The sequence below is a fragment of the Callorhinchus milii genome, unplaced genomic scaffold, assembly GCF_018977255.1.
Source record: "Callorhinchus milii isolate IMCB2004 unplaced genomic scaffold, IMCB_Cmil_1.0 Scaffold4, whole genome shotgun sequence".
Taxonomy (NCBI): domain Eukaryota; kingdom Metazoa; phylum Chordata; class Chondrichthyes; order Chimaeriformes; family Callorhinchidae; genus Callorhinchus; species Callorhinchus milii.
Genome location: NW_024704745.1, coordinates 57460282 through 57485203, shown reverse-complemented (window position 1 = coordinate 57485203; position 24922 = coordinate 57460282). Strand labels below are relative to the sequence as shown.

General features: G+C 39.6%; 1 protein-coding gene across 8 annotated transcripts in view; it reads right to left on the bottom strand.

The window, feature by feature from the left end:
- Nucleotides 1-24922, bottom strand: part of dlg2 (discs, large homolog 2 (Drosophila)) — a 430051-nt gene that overhangs the window by 399228 nt on the left and 5901 nt on the right. For all 8 annotated transcript variants that reach the window (XM_042334109.1, XM_042334110.1, XM_042334111.1 and 5 more), the window contains one exon: nucleotides 22747-22878. In XM_042334109.1, coding sequence (XP_042190043.1) covers nucleotides 22747-22878 — 132 coding nt within the window. The remainder of the gene's footprint in view (nucleotides 1-22746; nucleotides 22879-24922) is intronic.

The window sequence follows — 24922 nt, the reverse complement described above, 5'->3', positions numbered from 1 at the left end:
AAGCAAGCAAAAATAGGATGAGGGTTTGAATACACACATCAGATGAGGATTAACAAATGATGCATTACCAACATGAATAGAAACAGGTAACTATCATCAGTGATTGAACACAATGCTGCCCAGTCTTCTCTCAAGCATTCAAACCAACAAAGTTGCCAACATTCTGTTCCCGTTATTCATGTCCAGTTAAATACAGAATTGTTCCACTTACTGGACTACAATTTTGAGAATTCCTTATGTTATTGCCTTGCCTAATTCAAAAATGACTAAATGTAGTGGAATGCCAACAAGTACTATAACCAATTTTGAATTGTTTTTGATTCTCATTGAATTTGCTTGAAATTATCTGATTTTGCCATTTAATACTGTTAACAAAAAACATTTCATTTGAGATTCCCAAACGAAAATTGTTGCCAGTCTTTATGATACAATACAGTGCAATATAAAATTACATTTGTATAGTGCCTTTCACGTCGGGAGGACGTCCCAAGGCGCTGGAGAGTCAGGGATTTGGCTGTGGATAAACTGACATTAACACAAGGGTGATTCAGGAAAACAGCATCTAATGCTTGAAGAAATTATTTTAAATGTTTTATTTTCTAATTAACTTCATCAGAGTTGGCCAAAGCAAACTGCATAAATGGCAAATAATACAAAACCATAGAAATTTATGGCATAAAAAAGGAATACAGCTCATCATGGCTGTGCTAGCTCTTATCCGTGCTCCTTCAGTCCATTTACCTGCCTGTGCCCCATACCCCTTTCCACGAATCCCCATAGCTTTAGTGAAGGATGAAAAGGAGTATCTGAAAGAATATTTGGAATAAAAAATGTATAATGTATCAAACAGTAATAGGTGTGCTTAGGTGGCAAGCAGCTTTTCGACTTACAACACTTCGTTAAAAAATTGTCTTCTGTAAAAACCAAAAAAAAACTAATGCTACAGACAAAAATTCATTCAATATTGCTTGGATAAGCATGAACAGTGCTTTTCTGTGTCATAGAACAATGTTGTCTATAGCTTTGGCAGGAAGTGACAATGTTTTTCTAAAATGCATTCCAATCCCGCCCCCCCCACCCTTCAAAAAAACAGAAGGAGCATTGTATTGCAGCATTATACACTATCTACAATCTACAAAGAACACTTTGAATAACAACAAACAATCCTTTGACACTACTACCAGACAAATGTTTCTATGTAGCTCTATGTAATTTTGCTTTTCAGTCTTCAAGCCTGAATATCGAGGTTAACATTTTCTAAATTTTCCTACTCCAGTCTGCAGATTTACTATTTCCTCTAGTTTCTCTGAACTTCACAGATATTTCACACCTCTTACATATATCTCAAATGCTTTTGTTTTTTTCCTTAACCTCCCATTATCAGCATTTCCCTGAGCCCATTATTTCCAATTTTGTGCATACACTTTGCTTTTATCTTGATATCCTATATGTATGGATATACACGCCTGTTTACCTAGCAGTAAGTAGGAATCCAGTTGTTAGTTGATTGGCAGATCGCTTTCTGGGGATAATAATTCCTTAAAAAAATCGTAATAATAAATCGGTCACTCAATCCACGACTGTTTGTGGGACACTGCTGTGCGCAATTGGCTGTTGCACTTCGCCCACAAAATATACAGTCAATTCACTTTACAGTATTTTCTGTGAAGCACTTTAAGATGTCTCAAAGACATGATAAGGCGCTATGTGATCTATGGCATTGGCAGAACACAAGTTGGATGCATTCTCAAAAGTTAGGCTGAATACATGACAGCTTTTGTTTTAAATGTGCCAATGCCTTTATTTTAATGAGATTGCAATGTATGGTTGTTCAATGTTCATCACCCTTGCCCGTTACCAATGCCCTTAACATTACATCAGTGACGTGAATCACCTGACCTGTTTCAGTAATCAGGTCACCTCACTAAATAGGTCACTTTTGCCCAGTCCCTTGAGTGACCGGATTAGTGAGGTTCTACTGTCATTCTCTCTTGAAAGTTGTTATCGAATCGACTTCCTCCACCCTTTAAGGCAATGCATTCTAGATCCAAACAACTTGCTGTGTAAAAAAATTTCTCCTCTAAAGAATTTATCACATGCACCTGGTAAATTCATGAACAAACTAACCTGTTTGTTGCCTATTGGTGGTAATATTGAGGCTGACTATGCAGTTTTGCAGCTACAAGTTAGGAAATCCGTTTGAATATCGGAGCACTTTGTCCCAGGATTTTTTCATGGTTCCACAACAGTTATAGGAGTGATCAGCAAAACATCTAAAACATTCTTTGCATATGAGGTATGGTGCATAAGACACATGTCCAAACAACTTCAGCTTGTGGCATTTAAGACACGTCCAAACATTTCTCTTTCAATGGCTTCGAGTTCCTGGGCATACAGTGGACGAGTTTACTTTGGTCTATTTGTGGTACAAGATCAAACAATGAGGTGGTATTGGGTAAAATGTGTAAGCAGTTACGGGGCAGAAGGGTTCTGATCTAGACTCATCTGTTGTTAAACATCCTGAAGTCAGTCAGCTTCACAGTTGACATGTCTATTTGGTGTCTGGAATATCACAAGCTTTCGCCGTGCTGAAGGAAGATGTCTATCTTTTAACTGATAAGGAAAATCTGAGGCTTGGGTAACAGGTGCTGGAAGGTGTTAACTGGAGTCTGAATTCATGAACACACTCATATATTCAAGTCTTGGGCATACTTTGATTGGTATGCTACTCAAGGTCTGATATTCCAACTGATGAAACTGCCATTATATGGATGTGTGGCTGAGCTGCAGGCAGGAGAATGGTAAGAACGTTCTCATGCATTTCTTAGTAAGATGTGCTGCACACCAAGAATCTCGCAGGGAGCTGTCTACCTAGTGAGACCTCAAACCTGTGTTTGTCAGATGTCAAATGACCAATTAGTAACTATCATCCTTGAGGGAGATTAACGGGATCTGTTTGTAGCGGAAGTGGTCCCATGATGACATGCTTGGCAACAGAATGTCAGAATGAAGTCAATCCTCTGTGGCTGTCTCAGTAGTCTGGCTTCTGAGCTGGACAGGTCTGCAGTACTACAATATATGCTGATAACAGACTAGGCAGCCAGGCTTCTCAACAAGACTTCAGAGGGGCAGGGATCTTTCCCATTTGGGTCCTCGTAATTCTGCAAGCCGTAATGGGAAGGGTGATCCTAGCTGGACAAAAACAGAAAGCTTGAGCTGGTTAAATTCCAAGATATCCCAACACACATTCTGGGGTCTCCAATGCATGCGAGTCCTTGCAAGAAGGCAGTGTACTTGCCATTCCAGTACAGGGAAATTCCGAGCATGGTTGGCATATATGGAATATATGGAGCATATATAGAACTCTGTCTGGTTTGAACACTCTTAAGGGTGGTGATAGATTTCCTCATTGTGAGACAACTGACTGACCCCAAAAATTACAGTTAAATGTTTGCCACCATTGCCTACGTGGCCACTGGGAACAGTGACTTCAGCAGAAAGTGTGTCTGGTGTTTGAAGGGGTTAAACTACAGCTACCTCAAAGTAGGTCGTCTTTTTTTCATTACCGGTTGGCCATGACGCCAGAAGTGCTGTAATATTAAACCTTGTGTGATTGACTGATAACGTAAATCACAGACTGATTGTTGGTCTGTTGCACTTTGAGGTTAAAGGCTTAAAACAGATTAGTTAAAAAAAACTCAGCGAGTTTTAACAGAATTGGTGATAAAGGAAAAAATGGACAAAAGATTATAATTTAAAAAAATACCTCAGGATAAAGCTAAATAGAGTGACTGCCACACACTTTCCCAGTTTCAAAGTTCTCTTGATCATTTTTCAAATTTAAGAGTGAGCAATATATTTTTGTGTTTTATATATTTTAAAAATCTATCAATATTTGTAAATGAAGTCACCTATGCTACACAAAAACAGGAGTCGCTGGGACACTCAGCAGGTCAGGCAGCATCTATGGAGAAAGGTAAGTGAGTCAACGTTTTGGGTCCATGACCCTTCATCAGAATTGGGGCATGTTGGGAGGGAGAGGCGTTTAAGGACTAACAGAGAGGGGGGAGGCAGGGCAAGGAAGACAAATGAGAAAATGGGGTAGAGGACAGGGGATGATGGGTTAAAGAAGTGTTACCAATGGTTTGAAAAGGGAAACCTTTGTAAATATTCATACATCAAGAATGCTTTTTATACCGACTACTACAGTATTTACATTAGCCCTTGAACCTATGCTAGTTCATTTCAGATCTGCGTACAGCTACGGTATTGAGCAATCAATCAGTTTCTGTCTGCTCAGCCTCTTGAACTGTTTATTCAATCGAGCCTCTTCTCAGGCTTGAGAAATGCTTCCAGATCAACAGTTCTGAAAGCTGTTTTATATCATTAAAAATTGTAACTGAAGCTTAACTTTTATCTGATCCGAAGTTGGTGATTTTCTCTGTCTTACGTATAATATATTAAATCGCATTTAACTGACAGACCAATCAATGCATTTCATAAACTAAGGCTTCGAAGTGAGAGCTGTAATTGGTACTAATTTGATCATTCATTGCCTGCATATTTCTTTACAGTGTGTTCTCAATAGTGGTAGTTATCAATGGTTTGAAAAGGGAAACCTTTGTAAATGTTCATACATCAAGAATGCTTTTTAAACCAAATACTACAGTATTTACATTAGCCCCTGAACCATTGAATTGAAGAATAAGAGCTCACGATTGGAGCTCAATATTTAGGAATTGTTCCACTTTTGGGTAACCAGTAGGTTAAAACAACCCTTCTGGCCTTTTTGTTAAGATGTTTTTAAGAGACCATTATCCCAGACAAGTGTGCAAACAAAAGATTGTTGCTACTGTTGGTATAGTACATATCTTGGAAATGTGTACATCCCAGACTTTTAGTCATGTTATTGTATTTAAATAATTAGCTACAGTTCCCATTTTGGACTTATGAAAAATATGTTTAGATTTTCTTGGCTCAATTGCATTCTGAAAAAAAATTCAACATTTTTGAAACTATAAACAAGAAATACAGTAGTTTAATCTTTCCAAGTGTGGAAGAATCATATCCAGGAAGTACGTTGTTCAGCTCAAAATATTAATCAATTTTATGGACCGCATTTAACATTACAATGGTTCATCTATGGAGTATATGGATTAAATGCATTCCTTTTTTTATGAATTTTATGCACATGGTAAAAACTGAAAACCTATAAATGTAATTCTGAGCTCCTAGCCTCCAAAAATACTCTATTCATGTGGGTTCAAAGTACTATGCCAATTAGAATTCCTTCACTTTTATTCATAAATGTACAATTCTGAATTGAAAGGATTGAGGAGAAATAGGTTTCAAGTCTTTATCTGATCAGTGCCTTTCAAGTTTAGTTTGTACACCCCAACATATTTCCTACAATTAAGTCCTACAATGCTGTGAATTTTACAAGAGCAAGTCTCATAGACTATCAATTCTGCAGGTTTATTACTGAAGGAGATTACGTCAGTCATGTACAGCACATTGGAAAATATATCTGTTATACGAATGACCTCATTGACATACCCAATTCATCATGAACATCTTTAAACCACAATTTATTTTTTTATTAAATCTTGCATTATTGGCAAAACAGCACCAATAGCCATGATATGTTGTTTGCTCAACTCCTGACACACAAAACTTAAATGAATGTTGATTTCTCCAGCTCCATATTGCTGAAATAATTCATCAATTGCATTCTCTAGCTGTAGTACAGGGTCAAACACAGATAAATGCAGCCATTTCTGCTCGAGATTTATCAGAGTTTCAGAACACTGCAGAGATTAGTTTTTATCTAATGCAAGATAAGATGCTTAAAGCTATTTGTGGAGGCATTAATTCCAAATTGGAACCAGGATGAGGTTTTTAAGAGTTCACCCCATGCAACCAAGGCCCCACTCCTTCCATTTAATTTGTTTTGTTTATTCTTGACAATGAGCTGCACAATTCACGTTTGAAGGTAAATGCACATAGAGATTTCAAAATGCAGTAAACAGTAGAAAATATTAGGAAAAGTGTCCATTGATAATTATTATGAAAGAGATTATTTGGGGTTATCTGCTTATACCACCAGCCATCAAATTATTTGCAGGTACATTGTTTAAATAGTGACTATGTATGTGTTGTCACTGATTTTGTATTAAAATAATACATAGTAAAAGCAATATCATAGACAATTTCAACTTGGTACATAAATATTTTCTATAGTGGAGAAAGAAAAACAAAAGATACACAATGCAATGTCTGTCACTCCTGTGTAGTTGGTAGTTATCCTTAGAAGTATTTTACTGTGTGCTGCATACAAGCACCATTTAACTGCAGCAGATAAAAGGACATTGCATAGAATGCTGCATTTCTTCATTTCAAACCGCTTTATTAGTAAGTTATTTTTGACCTGATGTGGCTGATAACTTTAAGCAACATTTCTGTACCATGTTTAATCCATGCATATTGGCTATGGTAGCCCATTCTTTCCATATACTGCATAATACTGTACCTTATATGCAGAAAACAATGAATGGCACAAACAAACCAGTTTCAAAACAGAACTATTTTATTAGAGTATAAACTTTTGCAAAGATTGTTTCACAAGGAGCAGGGTGATACAACCTTTTGGCTGCTGAGGGACGGGTGCCCTGTTCGAGAACCACAAAACATTGCCCTCACTCAATCACTCTCTCTCCTTATTTATCTCTCTCTCAATACTCTCTCACCCCCCTCTACCCCTGCCACCCTCTTTATCTGTTTCTCTCTCTCCTCCCATGTTTCTCTCGCTCCCTCCCTTTCTCTGTGTCTCTCTCCCTATCTTTCTTTTTCTCTCTCAATTAGCCATGCGTTCCCACAATGGGAATGGCTGCCAAAAAGTGAGCCACACCACTGATTGAGAAGGAGAGGGTCCTTCCAACCTCCGTGATTAAAGCATTAATGAGGGTCTTGGTATTACGGTAGCTGGGGGATTGGGAGAGAGAGAGAGGTACAAGCAGAGTTGTGGTGGTGATGGAAAGCTAAGCGGCTAAGAACATGGTTGTGAGGTTTAAAAGACGGTGGGGGGTGGTCAAAGAAGATCTTAAGGTTTGGTAGCAGCTCTATGAGGTGGAAGCATTCATTCAGGTTGATGCTGGGAGGTGAGAAGGCATTGATGGTAGCCAAGCAGGAGAATCTCAGTCCTATCTACTTTTTAACAACAACATATTGCATTTATATAGAGCTTTCATGTCAGGAGGATGTCCCAAGGCACTGGATAATACGGAGTTTGCACCTGAGCTAGGGATTGGAGTCAAAGGGGGTAGAGGTGAAACAAAATCGAAGACACAGTCAAAGAAGAAGGTCTTGAGATGGGCCTTGAAGAAGGCAAGGGAGGGGGCAAGGCGGAGGGGCTCCGAGATGGAATTCCAAAGGGTGGGGCAGAAAGGCTGAAGCCGCAACCGCCAATGGTAGAGCGGGCAGGATGGGGAATATAGAGCAGGCCAGTACCCACCAAGCTGAGGGAGCGGACAGGTTGGTAAAGTTTTAGTAGGTCGCACAGGTAGGCAGGAGCAAGACCATGGAGGGCTTTAAAGAGGAGGAGGGAGCCAAACAGGAGAGTCTCAGTCTTGTTGACATTCAACTAAGAAAATTGACTCTCATCCAGGACTTCATGCCTGACAGACACTCTGTTAGGTCAGCAGTGATCAAGGGTGAAGGCAGAAAGATAGAGTTGGGTATAATCCGCGTACATGTGCAAGTTAAACCCATGCCTGAGGATGATATCACCGAGCAGGAGCATGTAAATATTAATGGAAAGAGGAACAAGGACAAAACCCTGGGGAATGCTGCACCTGATTGAAGGAAGTTACATCTCATCGAGGACTTGATGCCTGCTAGGCAATCAATCAGAACCACAGTGGTCCTGGAGTCGAGACACTATACTAAATTAAAAAAATTATGATTATATTATTTAATCAACTATCTATTTCACTATTTCATCCAGCTCACCCTATCTCAAACCTGCCCTTCCTGGCCAACGCTTTGGAACACGTTGCTGCCAACCAAGTTTGCGCAAACCTCTCCCTCCACTCCCTACTCAAACCTCTCCAGTCCTGTTTTGGCCCCCCCACAGTAAAGAGACAGCGCTTGTGAAAGTCACAAATGATGTCCACTCCATCTGTGACCAGAGCTCCCTCTGCCTTCGATAAGGTGCCACATAAAAGGTTAGTCGAAAAGATAAGGGCCCATTGAATTGGGGGGAGCATATTAACGTGGATTAGGGAATGGTTAACGGGTAGGAAACAAAGAGTAGGGATAAACGGGTCCTTTTCGGATTGGTGGGATGTGACTAGTGGAGCACCACAAGGATCAGTCCTTGGGCCTCAGCTATTTACCATCTACATCAACGATCTAGATAAGGATATCGAAGCCAATGTATCTAAATTCGCAGATGACACAAAACTAGAAGGAAATGTCAACACAGAGGACGACATTAAAAAAAATACAGCAGGACATAGGTAGGTTAGGTGATTGGGCAGGTAGGTGGCAGATGAAGTATAATGTAGGGAAGTGCTAAGTCATCCACCAAGGTTGAAAAAACAGTAGAGTGGGTTATTTTTTAAAAGGGGAAAGATTGGAATGTGTTAGCGTTCAGAGGGATTTGGGTGTCCTTGTACACAAATCACAGAAAGTTAGTCTGCAGGTGCAGCAGCAATGAGGAAGGCGAACGGTATGTTAGCATTCATTATGAAAGGATTAGAGTATAAGAGTAGGGAAGTCTTGCTGCAACTGTATAGGGCCCTGGTGAGACCACACCTGGAATACTGTGTGCAGTTTTGTTCTCCTCATTTAAGGAAGGATGTACTTTCTTATTGCAAAAGGGATTAAGGGATATGGGGATAAGGCAGGGTTATGGTATTAGCTGGAGTTAGATTAGAAGATCAGCCATGATTGAATGGTGCGGCAGGCTCGAAGGGCCGAATGGCCTACTCCTGCTCCTACACGTTATGTTATGCCTTTTCATCCTCCTGGACTTCTCCACTGGGTCCAACACAGTTAATCATGTCATCCTCCTCCACCGTCTCTCCTCCATCATCCACCTCAGTGGGACCATACTCGCTTGGTTCAAGTCCTACCTTACAAAAACCACCAGCACTATATCTCCTTAAATGGCTTTTCTTCTCACCCCCACCCAGTCACTTGCTGGGTACCCCAAGCCTCCATCCTTGGCCCCCTTCTCTTCCTCATCTATATGGTCCCAGTCAAAGATGTCATCCGCAGACACTGGGTTAACTTCCACATGTATGCGGATGACACTCAACTCTACTTCTCCTGCTCCAGCCACAACCCCCAGTCCTCAAGGTTTGGATGAGCGCAAACTTCTTGCAGTTAAATGTCAACAAGACGGAAGCCATACTCTTTGGATTCCGTCGACGTCTTCTCTCCTGCGGTTTAGACTTCCTCAACCTACCCAATCTGTCCTTAACAATCTCTGAACCGGTGCGCAATTTAAGTGTTAGGTTCGATCCCCAGTTATCCTTCTTCCACCACATCCAATGCCTGAACAGGAATGCTTTCCTTCACCTCCGCCACATTGCCCGTCTCCAACAATACCTCACTCCGCAAGATGCCGAAACCCTTGTCCACGCCTTCATCACCTCTCAGCTGGACTACTCAAACACCCTCTTCGCCGATCTCCCCTCCTCCACTATTTACGGACGGCCCAAGAACTTTCATGTATTACAGGTGAGTGAGCTCAGTGTAATTTGCTACCAAAGTCCACTGAGTTTTTCACTGCAGCATTTGATACCACCTCCTCCAGGTAGTTTCCATCAGCAGGACGTCTATGTGATTCATGGTGCTGGAGTCCTGTAGCTCAATGGTTAGAGCACTCGCTTTGCAAGTGAGAGACCTGAGTTCAATTCCAGGCAGGGCGAAACCTTGGGCAAGTTTCCTTACTCCACACGCCTAATAATAATCCCTCCAAAACCAAAAACAATAATAAGTTGGTCATTTTCAATCTACGACTGTTTGTGGGACACTGCTGTGCGCAATTGGCTGCCGCATTCGCCCACAAATATACAGTCAATTCAATTTACAGTGTGTTCTGTGAAGCGCTTTGGGACGTCCTCCCGATGTGAAAAGCGCTCTATCAAATGCAAGGATTATTATTAATTTACTTTTATGGGGATTGAACCTCTAGACTTTCAGGAACTGATGCAGAGCAACCCAACCCTGGGAAAAGTATAGTACCAGATCAGTAACAACAACAAATTACATTTGTGTAGGGCTTTTGGGATGTCAGAAGGACATTCCAAAGTGCTGAATAGTCAAGGATCTGTACCTGAGCTGGGGGTTGGGATCAGGAGGGGTGGAGGGCAGGGAGGGTGACCGCAGGCGCGGTTGAAGAGGAAGGTCTTGACACAGACTTTGAAGGAGTCAAGGGAGGGGGCAAGGTGAAGGGACTGTGGTTTGGAGTTCCAAAGGGTGGGAGCAGAGAGGCTGAAGGCACGACTGCCAATAGTGGGGTGAGCAGAGGACATGGAGCAGACCAGAGTCTGCAGTATACTCACCAAACCACCACACTGAGTTTATTAGACATCTAGAGATATTGATATACCAGGACATTAAAGCTTGGTCTGTTTAACAATCACCAAATGCATCATTCTGCTAATAATCCAGAAAATACATATTCTGGTATAAACACTTAAAACGGTCAGAGATAGGCTGGCATCAAGTGAAGCAAAATTGAAACTCCACGCTCTGTGGGCGGCAACAATAATGGCCATTGTGCCAAAATCAAGGAGTGTTGGCACTCAAACCAGTTTATAATTTTGAACCACAATTTGCAGTGATTTGATAACTAGGAACAATGATTATTATCACATCGCAAATTGCCTCCTGTGTTTTTTTTCTTACAGTATTATCTTCAACTTCTTTCACTTCACTGCTTTTTTATTTCCGAGTTCCTACTGTTCAGATAATCCTCTTGAAGGAGGCAATTTATCATTTATTTGGCTGTCATAATATTTGCAGATGATACAGTTTACACATTCTGTAATTTAAGGAGTGCTGCAGGGATTTTTTTCACTATTTGAAACGACAGGTCAAAGTTTCAGGTATGACCCTTAATTCACACTCATGTTTTCCTCCCCTATATATTTGACTTTATTCCTGCTACAACAACAACAAAATTACATTTATAGAGCGCACTTCACATCGGGAGGACGTCCCAAAGCGCTGAACAGTCAGGGGTTGGGACCCGAGCATGGGGGAAGGATGGTGTAGGGATGAGGGAGGCAGAGAGGAGGGAGGGTGACCAAAGGCACGATCGAAGAGAAGGGTCTTGAGACCGGCCTTGAAGGAGGCAAGGGAGCAAGCGAAGTGAAGGAACCGTGGGATGGAGTTCCAGAGTATGGGGGCAGAGAGGCTGAAAGCCCGGCCACCGATGGTAGGATGGGTTGGGCGGGAGACATGGAGCAGGCCAGAGCCTGCTGAACGGAGGGAGCTGGCAGGTTGGTAAGAGAGTCAGCAGGTCAAAGAGGAAGGAGGGGATGGATGGCCTTGAAAGTGAGGATGGGGATCTTGAATTTGATCCTCTGAGGGATGGGGAGCTAGTGAAGTCGGGCGAGCGTGGGAGTGATGGGGTCATGGAGCCTGGTACGCAAGAGTACACGAGCTGCAGAATTTTGGATGATCTGCAGCTTGTGAAGGGAAGAGTTGGGAAGGCCGATGAGGAGGGGGTTTCCATAATCGAGCCTTGATGTGACGAATGCTTGGATAAGGGTTTCGGCAGCCTGAGGGGTGAGGCAGTGGCGGAGTCTAGCAATGTTGCGGAGAAAGGACAATTCAGGGTCCAACTAGACACCCGTGTTCCTGAATGGCTTAGTGAGATTGAGGATGCAGCTGTGGAGGCTGATGAGGCCCGAGGTTCAGCGGCGCTGACGCGAGCCAATCAGGAGGGCCTCGATTTTGCTGACGTGCAGTTGGAGAAAGTTGTCCCTCGTCCAGGACTTGATGTCGAACAGGCAATTGGTCAGGACACCAGTAGTCCTGGAGTTGAGGGTGGAGGCAGAGAAGTGAGAGGACCTGGATTCGATTCCTGGGCAGGGCAAAACACTGGACAAGTTTCCTTACTCCACACACCTGTTTACCTAGCTATAAGTAGGAACTCGGTTGTTAGTCGATTGGTGGATCACTTTTCTGGGGGTAATAATCCCTTAAAAAAATGTTGGTCACTCATTCCACGACTATTTGTGGTGCGATGATTCCCTAATTGTATACCTACGTTATAGCAAAGCATCCACTGTACTTGGTGGCCTCTGTATCATTCTTTTCTGTATCGTGCAAATTCCTTCTCTGAGTGAAACTCCACTAATGAGAATATACACACGTCGACAGGTAATCCCAATGCTTTAGTGGGCAACAAAGGGATGCATTCATCAGCATCCTTCGCACTACCAGACAGCTGACTTCAGCAATAACCAGCTTGTGTTTCGTCCCTCCCTTCTTGATCTCTCGAGAAGCACTGTATAGAAAACTCAACAGTGTTTTTATTGGTCCTTAAACCCTATGTCTAATTTACACTGCCCAGAACATGATAACTGTCGCAACATTAAGGAATAGAAAATACCCTGACACTAAACTATGACACCAGCTGCTTTACCCAAAGTTAGTTAACAAAGAAGAAATAACCTTGACCTGGAGGCAAGGCTCTCAGGTCAGGCATGTACCTCCTTGAGGATACACAAGGCGAAGAGCAACTGCGAGTTCAGTGAACCCCCCTTTTTTATGTTGTCCTAACTCCTCCCCTTTCCAATGTATCGCATTAATACTTTTCCACTCCATTTTCAATCTCCTCTTCTTTCAATGTATCAGTAGGTTCCCCCTCCAGGACCTACGTGATCCTGCTCACCTTTTTGGTTCAGTAACTCACCCAGGTCACAGACTTCATGTTGCCAAGGCCATCCTTACCGCTTTAAATTATATTTTTGTCCCTTTACCATGAATGTGCTTAAAGTGAAAGTATCTTACTTTGCACGAAATCTCAACATATACAAAATATCTACATTAATAACCTTAATAAAAGAGGTAGAGCATATAGTTAAATAAGGTGACCGTGACAGTGCGGCACTGCTGTGCGCAATTGGCTGCCGTGTTTTGCCCACAAAATATAGTCAATTTACTTTACAGTATATTCTGTGAAATGCTGAGACATCTCAAAGACATGATAAAACACTATATCAAATGCAAGAATTATTATTATCAGTCTTGTTTTAATTCAGAAGTGTATATGAGACAAAAGTGATGAAAAGATGAAATGTTGTATTAACATTTTCAAACATGAATTCAGTGACTAAAAATATCCTGGAAATTCAATGAAAATTCAATTTAAATTTCATAGGTTATGAGAGTATGGATATATAACATGTACCTAATTCAACAAAATTAAATTTCAATAATAGGTACTGTACACACATTTTTTACAAAGATTTGATTTAATTAGCTTACGTTATTATTGTATAACCAACACTTTAGTCATGCAAAATTGGGACAGTTTTGAAAATGCAAACATTCTTATGACGAATGCACTACAAGTATTAATGCCATTTATATCGTTGTTCCCTCTAAGAAGGTGGACACGGTTTGTGTTTAATTAGTTCTCCTATTCCTAAATGTGCTATCCCTCAATACATTGCCTTTTTTTTTTTAAAGGATTTTTTAAAATTGCTATCATGAAATAATTTAAATTATTCAAAAGCTGGAATTACACCATAGCTCACCCTGACATTAAATATTCCCACAGAATAGAATATCACCAAGGTTGTTAAAAATAGAAAAAGCTATTGCAATAACAAATTCAATGAAGGAAAGCTGTGCAAGATCGCTTGAAGATCTAAAACATAAGTATTAAAAAAAGGTTATTAAAAAAAAGTTGTCCCATAAGGTAATGATATTCTTCAGTTCACACAAAATGCAATATACTAATCATTTAGTGTGACTCTACAATATGTTAAAATTTAAAAAAAAACGAATGATGAATTTCATTTAAATAGAGCAGTCATGTATGACAAATGTCTAAAAACTTAATCGATCACTTACAATCTGAGAGTGTTAAATTATCTATTACATTCTTATCGCATTATCCTCTAGTGTGTGTCAATCCCTTGTGGTCTCTAGTAACTGCATATTAATGGGGCACTATCAATTTGCGCCTTGATTTTATATAAGAGACCATCACAGAGCACCTTCTAAAGCTGAGTAATAATAAAATCAAGGGTATCAAACTTGGTTCATAAAAAGTTGTGTCCTCTATTCTATTTAAAAATATTGCTTTATTTTGAATAGATGCAAAAAAAATTAGATTAATTCATGATTTTAATTTTGTTGTGACCCACAGAACATAAAATTGATTGTTTGTTTCAATGCTGTTTGTGGGATATTGCTCTACACAATTGGGCTGCAGCATTTGCCTACAATTGCAGAGATTGACACAGGCAATCTGAACTTGTATGTGATAAATTTCCTTTTTTTAAAAAACTTTTTCATATGTTAGCAAAAGGAACACAGGAAGATGAATAGACATTAAGCCCTGAGAGTCTTTTAATTCCATCCCCCAATTTTTTTTCCATATCCCTTAATATCCTAATTTCCAAAGTATCTACATATGCAAAGGCTTCTGACCTTCTGGGTCTAGTTTGGAAAAATGTTCACATTGTGACACATATCCCAAAGAGATTGTACATGAAGGATTAAGATCAAGCAAGTTATCAGACTGAAGATAAAAATCAGCAGACTATTTCTTCTAAACTATGTTTTTGTTTTTCACCTTCATACAGTGACTCCTTGCTCCCTTTGGCATTAATGCTATGAAATAAATCATATTTTATATTTACTTTTGTTATAAAGTTGCTGACTTTGATCTTTCAGTAATGCAGTCTTTGGTGTAGTAGCTGCATGGATAAACTGGAATAAAGGTGTGATAATGTTGCCTTGGTGTGTACTTCAGAAGTGTTAACCCTTTCATCTCTCAAAATAACTAATGTTCATAAGGCTACAAGAGTAATTCTCCAATATCCTGCACGCCAACAGGTTAGTGAGGCTTAAACCTGCACTTGTTAAATCGCAAATGTCCAAGTAGTAACTATTCTTCTCTGTGAAGGGGAGGACAAGGGAAATAAGTGGTGGGGGGAGGGAGGGCGAGGGGAGTAAGGGGTGGGGAAAGGGGGCAAGGGGAGTGAAGGTGGGGTGGTAGATGACATCCCCTTACAGTGAACTAGCTCCAAAATGCATGGTTGGTAATGAATGGAATGTCAGAATCAAGTCAATTTTCAATTGTGGTTTTGGCATATTCCGGTTCCTTCACCAGGTGGGTCGATAGTGGGACTGGGATAGTGATGATAGACCAGCCAGCCTGCTTGGATTATTGCCAGGATTTGGGATAGGCAGGGTTTTTTCCCACCCCTATGCATAACTTAAAGATTAAATAAATGTGCAATTTTAAGACCAAGTATAAAATATTAAAATATTATGGCTTGCACAGAAAGAATGATGGTGCTTGAACTCAAAGAATTCTCCGAGCTGAAAGCTGGCCTGACCAGGAAAATCATCAAAAATCAAAAAAGTTCTCTGTTCAAAACTCCCCTGAAAGGAGCACAGAACGTACAAACTGATTGGGTGAGCCGTGAAGCCCACTGTTAGCAAATAGTCAGTGAATATTCAATCTGAACGGTAACATACGAATACTGGGCACTTGAGGGTAAGGGTGGCAATCCCGGGATTTCAGAAGCACCAATTCTTACAGGATCCTGTGATTGCAACCAAATTTTGAAGACTCTCTTCCTACTCAAAGAATATCAAGGTTTTGAAAATCACATATTATATACATACACACACTTTCAGGCAATACGAACGTACATTGACTTCAAAGTCAGATTTTCCTTTTATATAAATGACTGTAAGCTGAAAACCATTATGCGATTTGCAGGACTAAAGGCAACTCTGCAGCTGTGTAAAGTACACCTTACTGAAATGGTACATGTGGAGGGAAAGTGCATTCTATCAATGTGATTATATCTAGACCTGAAATTTTAATATCGCATTATATTCTCCTATTTTAATCAATCTTTTCAAATATAGCAGCTGTTGTGGATGAATTCTTTGGATCACGTCAAGACCCAACTCTTTGACCACACTTTTGGTCATTGTTTCCCCTCCCCAGCCCACCTCATCTGGCTCCCACCCTCAGTTCAGGTGCCTAGTCAACTGTGTCAAGATGTCCTTCCAACATGAAAAGGGTGCTGTGTAAATATTATGTTTCTGGAAGGGAAACACAAAATATTGCTTATGCGGCCTCCAGAGCTTTCTCTAAGAGGGAATCCATCCCGCAGCAGCCAAAAGGTTGGACCAGCTGCTCTTACCCACTCCTCCAGAAGGTCTCAGGAGCTGAATTCTAGCATGATATAGTTTACTCAACCCCAATTATAATGGATGTTTTGTGGTGAATCAGAGTAAAAATAGCAACTGCAAAAGGTGCAACTTAAAATTCTAAAGAATATTGTTCATTATGACTGCATCCCAACCTACTGCATTGAAATAACATATCTGCACTGCATCTCACACAAAAAAGCAAGCTGAATAATACCAGTTCCCTAATTATTAAAGCAACTGTTATATAGCTGGCCATCATCACCTAGATACAATGTTGGAATCTGATAAACAATAATTTAAAAATAGAATTTTAGTCTCCCAATTCTGCTACACATCTACCAATAAAAAGTGAAACGATTTGCTTACAAAGTCGTGCAATTCGAGCTGATCCTTCAGCCATTCTACCCCCAACCTCTGGAAAACCATCCCCCAATCACTCCGCCTCACCCCCTCCTTAGCCTCCTTCAAGTCCCGCCTCAAAACCCTCCTCTTCAACCATGCCGTTGTTCACCCCCCTTCCCCTCCCCTCCCTTCTACCCCCCTGACCCCAGCTCGGGTCTGAAATGCTGCACACTGTCCAGCACCTTGGGACATCCTCCCGACGCAAAAGGCGCTATACAAATGTAATATTGTTGTTGTTGATCCAATTCATAAACACAAAAAGTAGCTAAAGAACACAACAGATATCAGTTATCAGTTTATTCAAAGTAGCCTTTTGAAATTCCTTTAGGCAGCGTAGTTTTGTAACCTTACTACAAGATTAACCAGCCATAAAATCTATTGTTAAATTCAATCAACTGTAATTAATCGGGTATTTTAGATCGGGCAAGCTGACATCCCTTATAAACAGTTGCAGTAAATGCTGCTTTTCACTTGATATACTAAATAAAGCTAATCAAGTTTAAGTTGACAGTAAGGAAGATCAGAGTAAGAAAGTTCATATCAAACCACTTGAGTGCTTCACAGTGATTACTTTCAAGTCTAGTAACTGGACTGTAGGCAAATGGAGCAGCCATTTTTTACACAGCAGTTTCCTACAAAAAGCAATGAGGTGAATGACCAATTCATCTGGAAGATTGTTGTCCAGGACACCAAAAGAAAATCTCCCTTTAATTTGAATGAAACTTTCTGAATGAAGAACATCAGAAGAGACCTTGTTTTAATGTCTGATCCAAGGATGGCAGCCTCAGCATTGCAGAAATTGCCCCATACTGCACTGGAGCGCCTGTCTCCAGGATGCGCTCCAGTACGATGCCCCGCGTGAAGGGCGCCATATAAATGCAAGTTTTTGTTGTTGCCTGGCCTTGAGCTTAAGTCCCAGTGTGGGGCTCAAATCCACCAGCCAGAAGTGAAAGTGCTACCAACTGAGACAAACTTAAATATTACTGTGAGTAATGAGTTATCATCATCCATTAAAGGCAACCATAGAAACACCCAATACTTCATAGGACAACATTATGAATTACGCTATGACATGGAAGGCACTATATAAATGTAAATTTGTGTTGAATTCTATTTTTGTGATAATCCACCCCCATCAAAATCATAAAATCTACATATTGCCATTTAAATATAAATACTTTTTTTGACATATTAGCTATGCTTAATAGCAACAAAAATAAAAATTATGACCAGCCAAGGAGCCATAAAAATTTAGAGCATTGAAGGAAGCCAATTGGAAAATGAAGTAAATACAGTACAGTGTATTTTATTGTATTAATAATCCTTGCATTTGGTATTCTGCCTTTCATGGATTTCCCAAAGCACTTCATAGGATTTGTTTTTACTCTGAAGTAGAGTGTATATTTGTAGGCAAATGCAGGAGCCAAATTGAGCACAGAAATGTCTCACAACAGCCATGAGGATTGACCCATTTTATTTGGGGATTGTTGGCCAGTGGCCCCGTGAGAAACTCCTTTCTCTTTGATTAGTGCTTTGCATTCTTTAACAACAAAAACTTGCATTCTTGCAGCGCACTTCACACAGGATAGCATCTTGGAGAGCTTAAAATGCTCAAGTCCATGTGAACAGGCAGATAGGACCTCAGCTTTAAAGTCTCATCTGAAGGTCAGCACCTCTGGCAATGCAATACACCCTGTTAGAATATACACTTTTTGTATACTGCTAGAATCATAATAGATGTTGTGAATGGGTTAACTTTTAAGTTAAGTGTGGGAGGCAACTGGACTGATAGTCATGGGATAGGACTCATCTGGATTTCTCTGTTTTTGAAAGAATAACAGACAGGGGCGGGGGTCACCTCTTATCAGTAAATGACAACAAGCCCACAGAGGTAACGGTCCAAGGTACCAGTCGACACAGGATCTCGACTGAGCAATAAGTTGCTAGATTCTGACAGGGCCTGCCAAGCAACAAAAGGCAACCCTCAAGAATAGCAATTAATGAGCAAGTTGCTTAAACTAGAGGACCTTGGTACCATCCCAGGATACTGATAAGAAATAACCAGTCACTTAAAAGGAATGTACTAATGTTCCCACACCACAAAATAATGAGCACCAGATACAGCCCTAAACTGATCAATCCTCTATCTTAGACAATTAGATCAGATAACAGGGGTCTTAAGGACAATGTGCATGTGTGCTGAGGCACGTACACCCCATGAGGTGTTCACGTGAACCCAGCATGATTTCGACCGGGTGATCTAATGTCCGCACCATGATTGGATGAACATTGGCATAAGAGTTCCGTTAACTTTGTGTACGGGGCCGTCCCGTATTATTTTCTTACAACCCCATGCACTACATTGGAGTATCACCTTAGATTCTACAAATTCCAACATGGAGCTTGAGCAGAGGTGGCAGGAGACTAAAGGCTCAGCCTCTTTAAGCAGAGGTGGAAGAGGAAAGCCCTCAGGATGACCAAAGTCAGACTAAATTTCACCATTTAACAATTGCTAGGCCCAAAAATTACTATATGCCATTCTTTTGTGCAATGTTATTAACAATTTATGGTGAGAATATGGTTAAACGATAATATCAATCCAATATTTGAATGACATTTGTAACCATGATACATTTACACAATTTGGAGTCCCGTAGTGTAGTGATTAGTTTGCTCGCCTCACAAGCAAGAGGACCCGGGTTCAATTCCCAGGCCGGGCAAAACCTTAGGCAATTTTCCTTGCTCCACGTGGCTGTTTACCTTGCAGTAAGTAGGAACCCGGTTGTTAGTCAATTGGCGGATTGCTTTTTGGGGGTAATCTATCCCAAATAAGGCACAATATCAAATGCAAGGATTATGATTATTATTATTTTCAGAAAAACAATTCTATATTGATACAAGTTGCACTGCATTAGTCAATAACGTTTCAGCATCAATCATATGGATCCTGCCATATTATACAGGATATAAGATTATGTGTGACTGAAAGGCTGATCTGAGCTTCCTTTTAAATTAAGAGACAGTATTGCACAACTTCGAACTCCATCTCTTAGAATGTAAACATATATGTAAACTAGCATCAGTGCTATTTTTAGCTGGCATGGTGCATTTTAGTAAATAGTAAGAGAATGCTAATAATAATACTTGCATTTAATTATCACGTCGTCAAGATGTCTCAAAGCACTTCACAGGATATAATTTAAATTGATTTACTGTATTACGTGAGCAAACGCAGAAACCAATTTGAGCACAGCAAGCATTCAACAAACAGGCTTCGAATGAGTGACCAATTTTATTTGAGGGATTGTTGACTAGGACGCCAGGAGAAACTCCATACTCTTTTTGAACAGTGCCACGGAAGCTTTTTAATATCCGCCTAGACAGGGAGAAAGCTCCTCAGTTTAACTTCCCATCCAAAGGGCAGCACCTCTGACAATGCAGCACACCAGCACTGCATTGAAGTGTCAGCATAGATTACATGGGTCCAAGTAGCAACATCCGGCTTGAACCTACAACCTTCTGACTCAGAACCAAGAGCGCTACCAGCTGAGACAGGCTAACACTTGTTAGCAGTTATACTAACCCCAGGCTATATAGTCCAGGTTCTGTGACAGTGACATTAGGATATGATTGAAATAGCAGCTTGGATCTCCAACAAACTAGGTTTCATTTAACTTGCCACCTACAAAATACACAGACAATACTTTGAGTAATTCATGTGAAGTGTTTTGAAACATCTCGATGAGATGGTAAGGCGCTATATCAAATGCAAGAATTATTATCATGTTATATTCAGGGAAAATATAGACAAGCTGCAATGTCCAAAGCAGATGACAAACCAATAGACATAGGATTGTTAGTAAACAAGAAACATGCATGGCAACGGAAAGTCAGAATCAAATCAACTTCCTGTGATGGTCTCAGTGGTCTGGTTCCTACGGCAGACGGATGTGCAAAACTCCGAGGAACTGCTGATGACAAACAAGCCAACCTGGTTAGCAGAACTAGGTTTCATTTATAATAATAGTAATATAATAATCCTTTTGAGTTTTATAGCACTTTATCACGTCTTCAAGACGTCTCCAAGTGCTTTACAGAATATACTGTAAAGTGAATTGACTGTATATTTTGTGGGCAAAAAGCGGCAGCCAATTGCATATAGCATTGTCCCACAAACAGTCGTGGATTGAGTGATCAAATTATTATTATTTATTTTTAAAGGGATTATCATCCCCAGAAAAGCAATCTATCTGCCAATCGACTAACAATCGGGCTCCTATTTACTGCTTAGTAATCAAAGGTGTGAGGAGTAAGGAAACTTGCTCAATGTTTCATCCTGCCCAGGTCCTCTCGTTTTCGAGGTGAGTGCTCTAACCACTGAGTACACTGGACTACTATCACCTAAAATATACAGCAACTACTTTGAGTAATTCAGATCACGAGAAGGGATTTTTTCCACCCCTCATCTATTAACCCTGCAAGCCAAAGTCCTAAGGAGTAGTGTAGTTCTTGTGGACAAGCAGCAGTGCTCTCAATGGCAAGATTTTAGTGGTCAAACTCCAGTAAACCTTGCCAAAACCTTGGCTTTTGTCAACTTGCTTTTAATACTCTCTGGAACTAGGTAAGCAAGATGCGTCCCTCCGGGGAGAAGATGCACATTCCATTCCAGTCGCAGGAAAATTTCCATGTATAGGTGACATGCAAATGTAGAACTTACAATCTGATTTGGATAATCCTAAACATGGTGATGGGTTTCCTCATTTTTCAGGCACCCGGCTAACCAAAACAAAAGTAGTTCCTTTGCAGATTTAAAGCTATGAATTGAGCTCAATGTTAATTCTTGAATATATACACTTCAAGCTCACAATGAAATACTTCCATATACAGTAGTAAATAGACATTACCTTCTAGGTCAAAAATATTCTTACTATTTGAATGCAAGGCTCAAATGAAGCCTTTTGTTATAGCTCATTTATTGTTCGTGCCTCTGTGTGGCTCAGAAACAAAATGCAGACTATCAATTCTTGAATGTAATTGATGTGAAAAAGATAATGGACAATAGTAATAACTCTTGCTTCTTACTCATGATTCCAATACCCACCCCCCTTCTATGTTTATTCTCTACTGCTCACAATGAGAAATTCTGTAAAGCTATGCTAGGGGATAGGCCATCCAACCTCATTGAGCTCTAAAACGTGTTTATTGTCACTCAACAGGATAGACTAATTTCCAAATACTAGGATATGAGGATAGCCTGACTCACTGCAAGAGAAACACTGATTCACATTAAGAGGTCAGAAGATGGCCAAACCGTTTCAGCAAAATTAAATATGCAGCTGACACCCATTTATTAGTAACATTTTCTCTCATTTCCCTCTTCAATCCTCTGTCCAGTTAACAGTATTTTCTAGCCCAAACACATAACTTTCAATCACACACCATCATAACATATTCCAAAGTGAAGTTATGAAACTGAGACATGAGAGTCTATTTAAAAAGTTAAAAACAAAATAGTTTTTCACACATTTAAAATATCAATTTATCATGTAGTAGTTTATTCTATATTTCTATTTTTATCCTTGTTACTAACAATCATTATCTAGACTAACAGTAATGAAGCAAACTCAACAGTAACCAAAATACTGAAATGTAAATATAAAACATTGGTTCAAAGTTACCGGCTTTATATTGTTCCAGCATAAGTACAGTCATACTCAAAAAACACCATCTTTGCTACAGAAAATAGTCCAATCAATTGCTTCAACAAATAAAACATGGAAGAAATAACTACAACTCTACAAAGTAGGAAACTTTTAAAATGATTCCAGATGTCTTCTGTATCATACAAGACAGGTACAAGACAGGTACACACACAATAAAACACAAACATAATTCTTAATAATTTCTGTAACATACCTAGCAAAGCTTGAAACAGTCCACTTTTGAAGATACGTATCACCCTTTCAATTGCTGTTTTAAGTTGAGTTTCTTCTGGCTTCTTTAGTTTTGAGCAGTAATCCTGAAGAAGCAATAAAGCTCGTTGGGTATCTAAAAAGTTAAAAAAAAACTGTTTAATACATTAAAATCATAATAAAATGCCTGTACTGTGCATGTTGTATACCTTTTAACTTGGGCATAATAGTGCCTCCATATTATTCAGGCTCAGACCAGTAGAAGAGGACTGGCAAGTAACTGCAGCAATTTCTGCAAGAAACTTTTAAGTCCAAACAAAACAAAAGCCAATGGGAAATTGCCAGCCTGTTACCTGGTGACCTTTTATCAGACTTTGCTGGCAAGATTCACAATTCACCAGCTGCAAATTTTACATACAAGATTACTGAGTACAATAGTGAGACGAGCAACATCATTTATGATGACATCACATGCCGGCACATGTGTTATTAAACCTGTAAAGGTCTTAAGGTCTTAAGTGTCGTAAACAATATAAAAACTGCTTGAAATCAAATAGGCATAGCTCTATGCCTATAGTTAGGAGCTCACCAAGGTATCATGCATGGAACTGAAGACAGAAAGCAAGTGGTGTTTTCAAACAACAGCATCATCTCTCACCACTGCATCCACTGGAGCAGTGTTTTTCCCATTGGCCTCACAGACAAAACCCAGTACAGGTATGAACACAAAGTAAAAATGGTATTCCACTCACAACTCAGAGAAACATAAATGAACATTCTTTCTACTACTGACTCATTCTCTCTATAGATCACACTATTTCTCCCCACATCCCATACACACACAATTTTCATTCACACATCATCACAACATATCAGAACATATGAAGCTGAAACAAACACACCTATTAAAAAAGTTGAAAACAAAGTACAAAATGAGTATTTAAAATATCAATAAATACAAAAAGTAATAATATTATTGTTAAAGATCTTGACATGAATCACTGCCCCTGATCTCAGCAGGCGATGAAGCAGTACACCAATAGGCTGGAGAAGGGTACAACAAAACTGCTGAAATGTCCATTCTGGTAGCCAAAGAAAAATCCAAATGTGAGTATTTGTAGTATTGGCTACTCAAAAAAAAAATCTAATTATAAACCTAAACTAAATTGGAAAACAATGATTTATAAAATTCAATCCACCCATACATAATTCAAAGCAACTTAAGGAAATAATTTTTCAGTCCATGCTGACGTTTTTTAAGAAAAACACAAGTACAGTCCCAAAGCCTCCTGTATTTCTTTCCAGATTATGTTTATCCAGTAGAAGATCAGATCTTAACTGTGATTGCAAGTCCTGATCCTTAACTTTAGTGGAACGATCCAGAGCATATCATTCAATGCATAAACAACACTTTCCAACTCTTCCATAGATATACATCACTACAAAGTGTGGTGAGAATGGTTGATATTACATGTGTTATGTCGTGACACAAAGTTACAGCCTCACTAGTCATTTTGTAAAAAAAAATTAAAAATGTAAGAATACAAGTCAATATACTCCACTTTGAACAGTCTCTATTTACAGCTGCAGTAACTGCTATTTGTAGCCTTTCCTCAATATTTGAAACAGAAAATGCACCAGAGCTGCATGTGCAAACGTTGTTGCAACTTATTTCAAATTAAAAGGTTCAAGAGCTGTTCATGTAAATGAGAATCTTTACCTTCAACGCTTGAATACTAACCATAAATGTGTATTTTTAGTAAACCATATTGGGGCAGTGTAATTCCTCACACAGCAAGTTTCCAATCTTATCACAGACATAGTCAAAGAAAAAGCAGTCAACTATACATCCATGTTTGAATTTGAAACGCACTCTGCGCAGTTACACTTCACATTCACTTATACTTCTGCAACGTAAATTGTAATTATTTTGGAAAAGTGTCTCTGATCTGTAATTGTAGCTTTTTGATATTATGATATTAATAAAACACCAAATGCAAATCCACCAATTGGCACTTATTTAATATTTAGAACTATCATTTGCAGTTTAGCACAATTCTCTCGACTATTAATGGGGCAAAAAATGTTTCTTCAACATTGTATTGTGTATAAGTTTGTGAAATCTTGAACAAAAATTGGTTAAATATTTTGAAATGATTAGCCATTTATAGGAGAATTGA